Source organism: Boleophthalmus pectinirostris, unplaced genomic scaffold, assembly GCF_026225935.1.
Source record: "Boleophthalmus pectinirostris isolate CB_2022bp ecotype Guang Dong unplaced genomic scaffold, ASM2622593v1 HiC_scaffold_16, whole genome shotgun sequence".
NCBI lineage: Eukaryota > Metazoa > Chordata > Actinopteri > Gobiiformes > Gobiidae > Boleophthalmus > Boleophthalmus pectinirostris.
Genome location: NW_026571095.1, coordinates 17,665,239 through 17,678,529, shown reverse-complemented (window position 1 = coordinate 17,678,529; position 13,291 = coordinate 17,665,239). Strand labels below are relative to the sequence as shown.

Below are 13,291 nucleotides of genomic sequence, written 5' to 3'. Positions count from 1 at the left end.
TTAAATGTTCTGTATCATTAAAAATCATGAGCTGGTGATGGCTGAATGAACTGATAATTAGCTAATTTACCATTTATTCTTTCTTTACAGCTCAAATCTTACTTTATTACATAAAAAAATCGCTAAAATCTCCTCACAGTATTGCAAAGAAATTGTACATGTGATATATTTTGAGCCCCAAATTATAGGTAAGGCCACGTAAGTTTATTTGTACAGCACAGTTCATACACAAAGTAATTCAATGTGCTTTATAGAATAAGAAAGAGATTAAAGTCACAGTACTAACAAATCAAAATATAAATAATCATCATAAAATTAACATTAAAAGAGGAGAGAGAAGAGCATGGAATAAAAACCTTTCAGTCATATGCACAGCTAAACAGAACTCTTTTGAGCCTGGATTTAAACATTATCATTATTGTTCCAGCTTTTATGTGGCAAATAGTCCAATTTTTATATAGTGCTTTTCCACCCAGCGAGGTGGGTTAAGGGCCTTGCTCAAGGACACAATGACAGCATTCATCTGTGGGAGCTAGAATTGCACTGTTCTACCAATGATGTTAATGTCGAGTGGGATTTGAACCACCAACCTTCAGACCAATAAACAAACACTGTACCAACTGAGCCCCATATATATTGAACAATAAGTGGATTTAGTAATTATCGTGACAGGCCTAATGGTTCTTTTCTTTGTTTCAGGGGTGTTGTGCGTGTGGATGTGAACTTACAGGATGTGGACATTGACCAGTGCTCAAACAGCGGCTGGTTCGCTGGCACTCACCGCTGTAACCTCACCAGCATGGAGGTGAGTAACTGATCTGTAAAACATTTATCAGGGTCTGCATTAATTACCTCTTACATCAGTCAGATTTAATCACACCACCTGAGCGCCAAACCCAGCACTGAAAGATCTTAGACAGAAATTTCATCTTTTATATAATTATTGCACTTGGAACTTCAAATATTGCAGCACATTTCAGTTTTCAGAAATGACAAAATCCACACACTATTGGCAGTTATGTGAAGGTATGAGACTGCGCGTTCTCTCCCCGTGTTGCTTTGTGTACTCATATTGTAAGCATTGTAATCTTGAAACCAAAACATAAAGCAGCATTATCCACAAAAAGATTCTAAATGTACAATATTGTTAAGAAACTATGAGCTGCAATAACCAAATAACGCATGCAACACTTAAGTAGTTTGTTTGTGTATATAATGAGTCATAGAAGTTCATAATTCAACCTTCTACAGGTCAAATTTCATCCTAGTACAGAAAAATAGCCAAAATGTCCCCACTAATGCAAAGAAAAATTACCCATGTCAAATACTGACCCCCCCAAAATTGTAGTGCCATCTGTCATGTATTGAACGATAAGACGATATAGTATTTATCATGACAGGCCTCTCACACAATGCACAAATGATTAAACTTGACAAAATGAGCCATTATTTATGTAATAGCCCAGTTTCAAGTGGCTTTAATACCAGCCTGTGTTCTAGTCTGTATATTCTATACAGAGGATCTCTCAGTCACCACCTCCTCCGCTGCATCTCAGGTCAAACTTAGACAAAGCTCCCCAATCAAGTTTGTTTATTTCAGTGATACATGGGACAGAAACAAGCTCACTAGTCATACATCATTTAGAACAAATTAGTTAGTTAGTTATTTCAAACTTGCACATACAATTTATGTAACAACATAACAGTACAGACGCAGATACAGACATGCACGGTTTGAAAAGGGGATGGATGAAGCGAAGATTATACATTTCCAATCCTCTCCCACACTTCACAGAACAACACTTCAACTATTCAATAGATGCATCCTGAATTTCGGACTACTGGTCATCACGCAATGCATACTGGGAAGGATCCTCCGAAAAAGTGAGCATCAAACCACCATGTTTGATTTCCCAGTGGGATGTGTCGATTGTCAAAACCAATCTTTTCAAGTCTTTTGAACCTCATTGCTTTTGTTTCTGGTTCTGATATTGTCATATTTTAGTTATGGGATTCGGACATCAAGCGCGCGCTCGGACGGAGCGACTCCGTCACAATGATGATAAAGTTAACCTTTTGACTGCCTAAGAAATCATCCCGAATTTGCAGTGAACATTTTGTATGTCATCAAGCGCCATCAAAGCAAAAACCCGATCTCTTGCTCTCTTGGTTACAAATGTAAAAAGTCAACACCAAAGCGAAAGGCACCAGCTGTTCACCAAGAAACACCTTCCACTGCAAAGCGACCAAGACATGGTGTTGCTGTAAAGCCAGTCGAACAAGAAAATGCAAGCTCAGCCTGTTTGTCTTCTGTACCTCTCGCTTAACTCATGGGATTTTGCTTTGATGGCGCTCCACATATAAAATGTTTGCTCCAAACTCGGGATACCCTGCATACCCTTCCCAGTATGCATTGCACAATGACCGGAAGTCTTGTATAGGCTGGTATGTTACATTACAAGACAAGACAGACAAACATTCACACACTCATCCAGACACAACACTGGCCCAACACTCTCTGACCCTACACCTCCCTCCCCCTGACATCACACTCTGTGGGCAAAATGAAATTCGCAATGTTATTAATTTCCTTTTTTTTTCTTTTTTTCTTTTTCTTTTTTTAAATATATTGCGTTTCCTGGATAAAATACATGCCAATCACACCTATCTAAACTTTAAAACTACAAAATAGTCAACTCATAAATAGAACTGTCCCTTTTACCATTCCCATATTATAATCCTATGCAATATCAGAAGAGCTCTTTTCATTGCCGATTTCAGTTATCAACTAGAAAAGCACTCAGAGAGCGCAGACCTCCGCCAAAGACTACCCCCATTTTTTATATATGCGATAAAATCAGTCTTCTGGATCAGATCCAGATCAGCCTTTGGAATATGAAAGAGGGTCCCATTGTCCATCCCTGAGTCAAATTTCATGGCGTTTGGTCAATAATTAACCGAGATATTGAGAAACAAAATTTTTGGCCCCATTTACCACAATGTTAACTAAAATTTCAAAGTGATCCAGAATCCAGGATTTCTTCCGGATCACCCCCAAAATGAAATCAGTTCTTCCTTTTCACATTTCCAACAAATCCTGAAAATTTCATCAAATTCGGTCCATAACTTTTTGAGTTATGTTGCTAACAGACAAACAAACAGACAAACGCTGGCAAAAACATAACCTCCTTGGCGGAGGTAATGAATGCCCTTGAGGTCGAAATGCCATGACAAACCTTCGGCAGTGTTCACATTCATGCAACATCTTTGAAGCCTGTTTGATTATACCAGTCCTGCAGTATTGAGGGTGAACAAAGCATTCCCACGTGACTGCAGTGACGTTGTAGACTTTCTATTTTGTCACTACAGGAGGTGAGAAGGAGTCGTGCATCGATCTCCAGTGTTTCTCTGTGTGGGCCCCCTCTCACTCCCGCAGTTGCCAGCCTGTTAGTTTTACGTGATGTACTGCAAGTATGAGTTGTGAGTCAGACAGGGGGAGATTTTGTGCTCACGCTTGCGTGGCTTGTCTCTGGCCACACGATGTATAATAAATGCAGAGTAATGGATTTCAGCAGTGGTAAATTATTGAGTGTGCTCTTTGTCTGGTTCCTCGCTCTTTTGGGGAAAATACATGGCATCGACATAACATGCTATTTTAGTGTAGATCTATGTGTTGTGCGATTTTTCTCCACAATCACCTTTCCGTGTCTGTCCATAGAAATGTGTGGTGATTGCGCGTTTGTCACTTCAAATGTGCATTAAATGTCTCTGAAAGCATTTTATATTCAGCAGTGAGGTGGAGACCAAATGTTTTTCAACTTTCTTTATGAATGAGTTTTATTACTTATTTTATTTAATAAGAAAGAGGTCTTATTTCTTATGTTAATGTTCATTTCACCATTTATTAAAAGCTTATACAATTGCAATTCATTTAATACAGTTATTAGAGTTATGTAAATGTGGATTTCTTCAAGGTAACACAAATGTGGTTCAACATTTGATGCAGGAATTATGTTTTCAATTAAAACAAAATTAACTTTACAATTATTTTGGTTTCAGAATCCAAAAGTGTCATCTTTTTTTTTTTTTTTTAACTAAGTTATGCTTAGAGATACATGTTTTGTTATTGTTATTGGCAAGTGGTCACCCAGAATATATGTAGTCATTTTACTTTCATTAGAGTAAAAAAAAATCATTGATATTGATATAAACATAATAACATTATAACCACTCTTACTTTACCTTATAAGTATTGTTGTAACATCTCCTGCTTCACAGCCACTTACAAAATAATCACAGTTTAATTTAATGTGCAGTGTTTCTTGTCCATAAAGCAACAAACTGTCAGTGGCAGCATTATAAAAACAGACTCATAGCAGTCAAACTCTCAGAAGAACAAAACTAGCATTGTAGGAGTCACAGCTTCATTCCAATGCTATCCATCCTATTCAATTGTATTGACTAATGAGCTTATTATAGTGTACAACATTGTTCATCTAATTGAATTTAAAGCCAAGTGAATCACAGACTTTGGCTCAGAGAAGCATCAAGTTACATTTCCTGAGCTGGCATCCTTTAATTTGCCGACCGGGTGTAAGACAGTTTTCTGATGGTGTTAGAAATATCTGTCATTCATCCCTGTTATGTAACTATGATACCCATCTCTGATTATATAAGAGGAGCTGACACTGTCTTTGAGCGGAAGCGTGTCTTTCCTGACCATTTGTCTTCTGTGACTGTTTTTATTGATCCATTCACTTCAGTGGAGTAGAAATAGTAGATTTGTGAAGTGTTCCTGTAGGTGACCACAGACATTGGACTAGCCAACTATTGTGACAATATGTGTTGGACTGGCTGACCGCCTGACAGAAGGAAATACATTTAGTACACAAAAGTTTTATTTGAACACTTTGAAAATGTGACTACAGATGTTTTATGATTTTTCTGTGATATAGGGTTGTTGATTTTTCCATATTCATATAAGGTAAATCAACAAAAGATTGCAGTCATTAAAATTAAGCATGACTAGTTAAAGCAAAGGTTATTGTATTTTGATAGTTTTGATGATTGGACCATACAGACTCTAAAACACATGCCAGATAACCTGTAGTGTTTGAGATTCCCTGCTTAGCCTGCTAGCAGGTAAAATGTAAGTAGCTATAGGTAGACCTATTGCTACTTACATTTTACCTGCTGAGTAAAGTAAAATCCTATAACTTTCCATATAACTTTTGTGATACAAATGTATGGATATTTACACTTTTTAAAAATGTTTGCTTTAACCAGCATAATTCATCTGAGATTAAGAATGTCTTTTCAGGGGAGTCCTGGCCCCAGAGGGGAGGAGCCTCTTGTACATGTGTTTAGTGGTAGGGAAAACTGGAGCAGGCACATGGAGAACATGCAAACTCCAAGAACTCAAGAATGCTGGCCAGTATGCCATTGTGACCAATTTACCATGCTCTAAAAACTCTTCATCTGAATGTACAATTGAAATCAAATGTCTTCTTTTTACATTATTGCTGTTCAAGAGTTAGGGATTTCAAACTATTTTCCTGTTACAGTCCTTTCATTGTTTAATAATAATGTATTTATATGGGAAACAGGCAAGGATTAAACAAGCCTCTTTGAATTTGCTGTTTTTGAAGATGTTTCTTTTTTTTTGTCTTCAATTTTATTATCATAACTTTAGGAAACCTTGATTTTAGTTGTTCTCTATCCCTTTTAATGAGCTCTGCTGGTTAGAGAGGAGCAGTTGGGGCTGGAAAGATGTGTCATTATTCACAAAATACAATCCTTTTGCAATTGAGCTGTCCTATTGTGGTTATTTATTTATTTATTTATTACAGCATACTTTGGTTTGGAGAAATTGTAACATGAAATCATTAGTGGGTGATTTGTCGGTTCCTGTGTCAGAATTGCATAGCTTCAAAGGCTAAGATGGACTAATGAGCATAAACTGGCTGGATGGTTTAAACCCTCCTTCGCTTCCCCTCTCAATCACACGCTCTTCTTCTGTCACTTCTGTCTCACGGCCCACTGTATCATTGGCAATCAATCCTTTTTCATCTCCAGTGAGGCTCTTGTCCACTCTGGCCTGACTCAGAGCTTCGTCCATGTTCCCCGATGAGACAATTTACTGGTGTGTGTTTGTGTGGTGAGGAGGAGGAAGAGGAGGAGGGCACAGGGACACTCATAACTCCATCTGTCTGTACAGGGCCATTCTGCTCCAGGCCACATTACACAGGGATCAGGAGTATCTATGATAGTGTTTTTCAAACTGTGGTATACACTCCACTGGTTTGAGTATTTGTTTTATATTGAGAAAATCTAGTCATGGTTTTGTCCTTGAGTTGATTAGTATTCATCAGATTTCTGCAAGCTGATGAGTGCCATAAATAGTTGGATTTGGCACTTAGACCCCCACAGGTGACAACTTTGTGATGCAGTGAAAGCAGAATAGCATTCAGAGAAACCATCTTCTTATACAAACTGCCAAAGAGGTGGATGTTAGTTCTGCTGCACAGAGGGGCAGAGGGCACACTGCTAACATATATATTAATTGTTTTTAAAAAGACTGTTAGATCAATATTGGTTGTAGTAAGCTCTGTTTATGACATGCTGGTAATGTATCAGCGTATACTGTTTATATGCCTGTCACAATAATTACTATATTGATTTATCAGCTGAAACAATAATTTTAGGGCTCAATATTTATCATGGGTACAATTTCCTTGCTAAAGTCAGGATTTTTTGTTGTTGTCATTTTTATGTAGTAATGGAAGCTGTAGAGGGGAGATTAAATAACTTAAAATAATTAGTTTAATTCGGATATTTATGTCTTTTAATACAGTCTATTTTAAATGGTTTACTAGGATTATCCTGCTTTGTGTTAGTGACATGAAGTATTTTGAATATTATCATTTATCACAGTATTTCTCTGTAACAATTTATCGTGCTTTAAAATGTGTTATCATGACAGGCCTAAGTGTATAGAAATATTTTGGAGGAGACAGAAAACAGCCAGTCTCTTCTGAATCTTCTCACTCTGCTCTGTTGTGTTCTGCCAGAGGCTTTTTGAGGCTCGACTGGGGATTTTAGAGCTGAAGTTTTTTTAAGTCTTAGTGCAGTGGTGCTGCGCTGCACGCGTATGTGTTTAAGGTCCCTTTACCCTTTTCATCATCAAAGAGACCGTTAGCAGTGTGCATTCAAAACTGTTTTAAAACAGGACCCAGTAAGGGCCCACTTCCTTATGTTCTAAAAGGAATTTAATTCCAAAAGCTTAATAAGACTAATTCTTTGTAAAAAAAACAAACAAAAAAACAAAAACAATAAGCAGTAGAATAGAGTAGAAGGTTATTACCTGTTTAGAGCTAGAGACTCTCAGTGGTTTTCTAACTTCAGACACCAGGTACCACTATCACCAAAAATATTTGCCTTTTTAGTTGACATCTTGGATTTGTAACGTCACCTTACTCAGTTCTTCTTCAGACTTTTTCTTAACTGTTGTAGGTTTGGAACAGTGCCTTGGCAGTGGCCCCTGTGCTCCACACATTAGTTGTAGTATAGTATATTTGCGATACATTTACAATGCATAATTGTACGATGACTTTATGTGGGATGTTTCATAATATATTGCCTGTGTTTTCAACATAATCTAAAAACAAACATAATGATGCAATGAGGTCACTGGCCTGCAATGGTGAATTTAAAAATGTTACTGAAGCCTACGCTGTGAAGTGGAGGAGGACAGTTGGACATGTTTTACTCAAATATTGATTTTTCTTTGTAAATATGCTCTCCACCTGTACCAAGCCTCTGAAAATTAAGACTGACAAGCGTTGCCTTCATGTATGCTAGCTTTCATTTTAGACAGCTTAATCTCCTAATGTATACTGCATGTTCTTGTAAATGAAGTCCTCCCACAAGATGGGCATGTTTCCATTTTAGTCTGTGGTACAGCAAACTATACAGTGTTATTTTCTTCTTCTAACAATACAGATTTACTATAGAGAAATTTTTCTTTGATTGAAAACTGAATAAATGTTTGAAGAAAAGAACAATTGTAGCCTAGCTGAATAAATATGGGATTTCTTTCTGTTGATCTGATTGAACTAGCAATTTATTGTGAATATTTAGGCCTTAGATGAAAAAAAGTCTTTTAAATGTTGGTAAACAGAACATAACATTCTCTGTATCTGTATTCTATGTGACTCCTCTGGTGTAGTGTATGCACGACCATAACATCTCCATGTTTGCCTCTGCAGACATGTTTTTGCTTTGCTTTGAATGTTCCACAATATGGCATTAAAATGGTTTATTTCAATGGAAACAGGCATTGCCACAGGAAAAAAAACAGTAACATTTCCATTACAATGTTATTGCAAGTATACATGCGAGAGGGAACTGTGGTCCCAACTTCTAAGTTAAGAGGAAGAAAATGTAAGTAAAACCCTAGTACTATTGTTCATGTCCCATTTGGATTTGTGCTGTCTGATATTGGAGAAAGAGGTGCATGTTTGTTTAGGGTGTTGTGGGAGAGATGCAGGAGCTGACAGGAGCAAAAGTAACAGAGAAACGGGTCACCCTCTGCAAAAACTAAAACATTCACTCTGTGCTTCAAATCAGTGTATAGGCCCAACAGTCACTATTGGATTTGGTCTGAGAGACCTCCAGCACCCACATGTATACATTATCAGTCTTCAAACGGGCAAAAGGGCATTACTGTATTGTTTTTTTAATGAAAGAAAATCAGCCAGCAGAAATAATTGATCAGGCCAACGTGCTATAACTACAGATATGGTGCTGATTATGCATACATTAGTGTGAAAGTGTGCATTGGAATTCAGTAATGTTTTCTTTGAGTAGGTATTTAAGTATCATAACATTTATTATAACAAGGTACCATGTGCACTCTCTTTTACCTCTTGGAGACAGATAAAGTGATTCAATAGTTTTAGGTGAACAATTTTCAATCAAGTGAGTAGTGATTGATCTGATTAATTCTAGTCTTTGTTTTTTCATATTTCATTTAATATTTTTTGTGATTCAGATACTTGAGTTTAGTGCTTTGCTTGTTGATCTTGTAGAAATCTAACCTGTTTCCCAAATCCTTTACTCTTTTACTCATAAACCACCATGGTTGTTTTAACACAAACAAATCATCCGTTTCTCTGATTGGTTAATCCTCCTGGCAATCACACCCATCAGAAATTGTGTATACCGTGTACGATGGTTGTAAAAGCATGTGGTCTTGCTGGCACACAGGTAATTAGCAGCGCCAGCCAGATAAAGTAAAAACACATAAGCTAGTCTAGACTCGTCTCTAGCCTCTCTGGTGTGACAATCAATAAACATCTTTAATGTGTGTCTTAAAGCTGTGGAGAAATGCCAGCTCGGCATGAGTCCAAGGTCCTCTGCTCTCAGACATCAGGGTCTCAGTGAAAAGCACATCGGACACTCCTGGGACGATTGTGATGCTTTTAGGGTGTAATGCGTCCAGTGTATTTATAGATCTAGAGGGACGCAGAGTGCTCTCCTCCTCTTCTGCGTGCTTCTCTCATGCCTGCTCCCATCTTGGTGTTGTGTTCTCTGTTTTATCAAATTGCACAGTGAGAATCAGGTACTGGAGTCCAAACGCACACAGCCAGAATGTCAATGTCACGGACCATTAGCTCCGGCTGAATTACAAGAGGAGCCTTTTTTTTATCGAGGTGCTGAATACGTAGCATGCTTTACTCAATCATGTTCTTCCATATTTTTATTACTATTTCATAACTCAACTGTACCAATACAGTGAACAATGTATCCACCACTTTCTTGTCCCCATGGTTGTTTTCGTTTGCCTAGATGTTCCACAGTATGGCATTAAACATCAGTCTTTATGGAGACAAGCAAGTGGCACCATCAGGCAAGTTACAGACCAGGCCTATGGAGAGTTTATTTATTTTTTTATTTATGTATTTTTTTATTTATCTTTATTTTTTGCAGTAAAAACATCTGTAACTTAAAAAAATGCAAGATAGATTAAATAAATCTTTATGGAGACACCAACAAAAAGTTACTTCTTTAAATGCACCTTTAAATGGATTTATGAAACATACATTAAATATGAGATTACATTTTTCTCACTACATTATATCATCAGTATATTCACAAACCATTGAGCATTTCATCATAAGTTTCGTCATAATCCTCTCATAGTATAATTATCATCTGCTAAGGAACCACAAGGCTCCTCAATCAAATATCAATCAAGAAACACACAAACTGCTTAGATACATCGTGGTCCATGGTTGTGTCAGTATTGCCGCTCTCAAATGAGTCTGTAACTTGCTGAAACATACAGGTAGGTCTATAACCCAACAGTTCTTACCACCACTGTCTAGGGTTAATAAACTGACCATGAGCTTCTTAGTCAAACCTGTTTTCATTAGTATAAGATTCAATTATAGACAAGATTAAGATTAAATTAATTTATATAACAACAGAAAGGATGGGACAGAATGCATGGAGTGAGCTAACTGGATATTTGGGAGTGACTAGACCATTAAATCTATCTTTTCACTTTTTATCCATAATGTTTTTTAGTGCACAATTCTTATATATCAACAATGTAACCAACAATTTCTTCCACTTTCTTTCTTTCTACCACTGACAGTATGGAGAGTGCTTGTCCTTTCTGTGGGTTCTTTATGACTTCCCTCCACACAATAGACTTGATGAATCTAATTTGAGCAATATGAATGGATGCGCATGAATCACTGTAAATCTCTATGGTCCTTAATTTGCCTTTTAAAGATCTGTGCCCTCTAAAAGATTATTTGGTTAAGTTCTGGTGCTTCTGTGTCTTGAGCTTTGAAAAATAGGACCTTGGTGGAGGTTTGTTTTAATTTAAAAGCCACAAATTCTTTCTTCTTCTTTCTCGTCTTATGCTCTACTTTATATCTATACCATGTAGGTCATGTGAGCCTTTCCAGTCTATAGTATGATTCAGTTGAAATGCTGCAGGGGTGGTAATATAATTGGATTTTTGACAGAACAATTTGAGATGCTCAGTTACAGTATAGGATATTGCTGTTTAGTCTTAGTCTAGGTGCTTGTCACATTTTCTATTTTACAAAACTAGCAGTAAAACAATTTTCTCAAAGATGTGTTATGTTGTGTTTCTTGTGTACACATAAGAATAACTGTCATTTTGTTAATAAGACATAGCAGCTCTGCGTAAAGTATTATCCAAAATTAAAGGACATTGATGATAATGACTTATTAATGAAGGGGTTACATTTGACCAAACACAATTTACAAACCTTTACATTTATACAGTTCACAGTTTTTGTCTTATCTGGGTGTTAGTTAGCCTTGCCAGCAAGATGAAGTCTCATGTTTTTTGTGAGTTCAAAGTCTTGAGAGTCCGTCTAGTTAGCAGACTCTTCCAGCTGAAGCGTCTGCGTGTGATAGGTCAAAACTGACCAATCACAGGGCAGAACAGGGGTTTAGGCAGAAGCCAGCTCCCAACAAACCAAAACAAATATGGCTGCTTCAGCTTATTTTAGCAGAAATACTGACTATTTTGCTTTGTGCATTTGTGGATGGGTAAAACACCTGTTTTTTCTGCTTTTCTCTCATCTGGATTTAACTTTTTGGCATGTTTCGCTGTTGTGATGCTTAGACCAATCAGTGTGTATTTGGTTAATCACTGGTTCCGCATTCAGCCATTTAACAAGAGCCATCCCAGACTCATGTGTAGAACTCTGTTCAGTAGTAGCAACACTATGAAAGAGTAATTGTTGTTTTAGGAAATCAAATTCACTGATGTTAAAAATGTTTATTTATCAGAAATTGTATTCTATATACTTAATAGAAGCATAACATTATATAGTTGCGCTCATATTCCTGATGATTCTGACTTGCATTGTCAGAGATTATAAAAAATTCTAACTTAAATACAACATTATACCATAATGTGTTGGAGTGTTATTTATAGTATTTATAGTTTTTCTAACAATTTGTGGATATTTTGTCCACCCATCCAAAAACTCCCTGGCATTTTCTGTGATTGACAGTACAACCTTGAACCCTGTCAGTTCAGTGTTTCAAAAGTGGAATTAAAATACAGCTCTGAATCCAAAGCACTTAGAAATATAAGACCCTTTTCACTTTGGGCCAACAGTCTGATGAGAGTGATCCATCAAACACAGACCTGGTTGCACCAACTTTCAGAGCCAGTTTTCTTTGTGCTAGCGGCAGATTGAGATAACACACTGCACAATATAACCCAAATTCAATTTGTTCTAAATAATTGTATCTCATACATTTTAACAATGTTACATTTTAGTTTAGAGCTAATTTAGCCTTTCCCTGCATGGTTAGATCAATGTTAGTACTTTTATATTTATCTAGGAAGTATATCTGAGTGTTGCAAATAAATCTTTACTTAATTATTTTTACAAGATAAACACAAATGAAGGTGAGCTCAATAGATAATAGATAGAATAGAATAGATTTAGAGCACATTAAGGTAAAAACAGTGCTGCAGTTTTATTACAAATAAAATCATGACACATCTGAGACGTGCACCTCATATACGTTTTAAATAGCACTCATATTTCAGGCCCACTCCAGTGTCCCCTGATATGGGTTACCTTAATGACTGCTAGCACAGTAACACAGTAGTGTGTGTGTGTGTATGTGTGTGTGTGTGTGTGTGTGTGTATGCTGCTATACTGTGCCTTTATAATTCTTGTTTGTGAAGTTTAGAGGATTGGGCTGTAATGGGGCTCATGGGCTCTCAGGAGTCAATAAGAGGAGGGGTTTCACAAACTTTTAAGTGGAAGCATTTCACCGAACTCCCGAACTCTTCGTGACCCCATTTTCTGTTTTGTTGGAGCAGCATTTTGCTGTTTGCATGGATTAGATTAGAAGCAACATAATGAAGTCCCCTACCTGTCTATTGCTGATAGACATTCTAAGCTTGTATCTTCCTCTTTCAGCAAGTTATTTCTCAAGTTACAAATATCAAACAGTGAAACATGGTCATTAAATGGCCTATATTACACTATTTACTGATCTATGTTATAATATTGTTTCCTCATCAAAAACATACCTGGAGATGAGTTTTGTTTCATTCACATGTTTAACACACAACCTTGGCATAATTAGGCTAAGTTCTTCCCTCAAACGAAAAACACTCTGTTTCACCTTGTGATGTCATGTGGTAATACAGGAATTGCTTCACTGTGTTTTTAAACTCCATACACCTTCACTGGAATTGCCTGGATAATTTCAGCCC

At 36.9% G+C, this 13,291-nt stretch overlaps 1 protein-coding gene across 1 annotated transcript in view; it reads left to right on the top strand.

Moving 5' to 3' along the window:
- gpr158b (G protein-coupled receptor 158b) overlaps positions 1-13,291 on the top strand; it is a 46,787-nt gene that overhangs the window by 4,870 nt on the left and 28,626 nt on the right. The window contains exon 3 of the mRNA XM_055151942.1: positions 700-805. Coding sequence (XP_055007917.1) covers positions 700-805 — 106 coding nt within the window. The remainder of the gene's footprint in view (positions 1-699; positions 806-13,291) is intronic.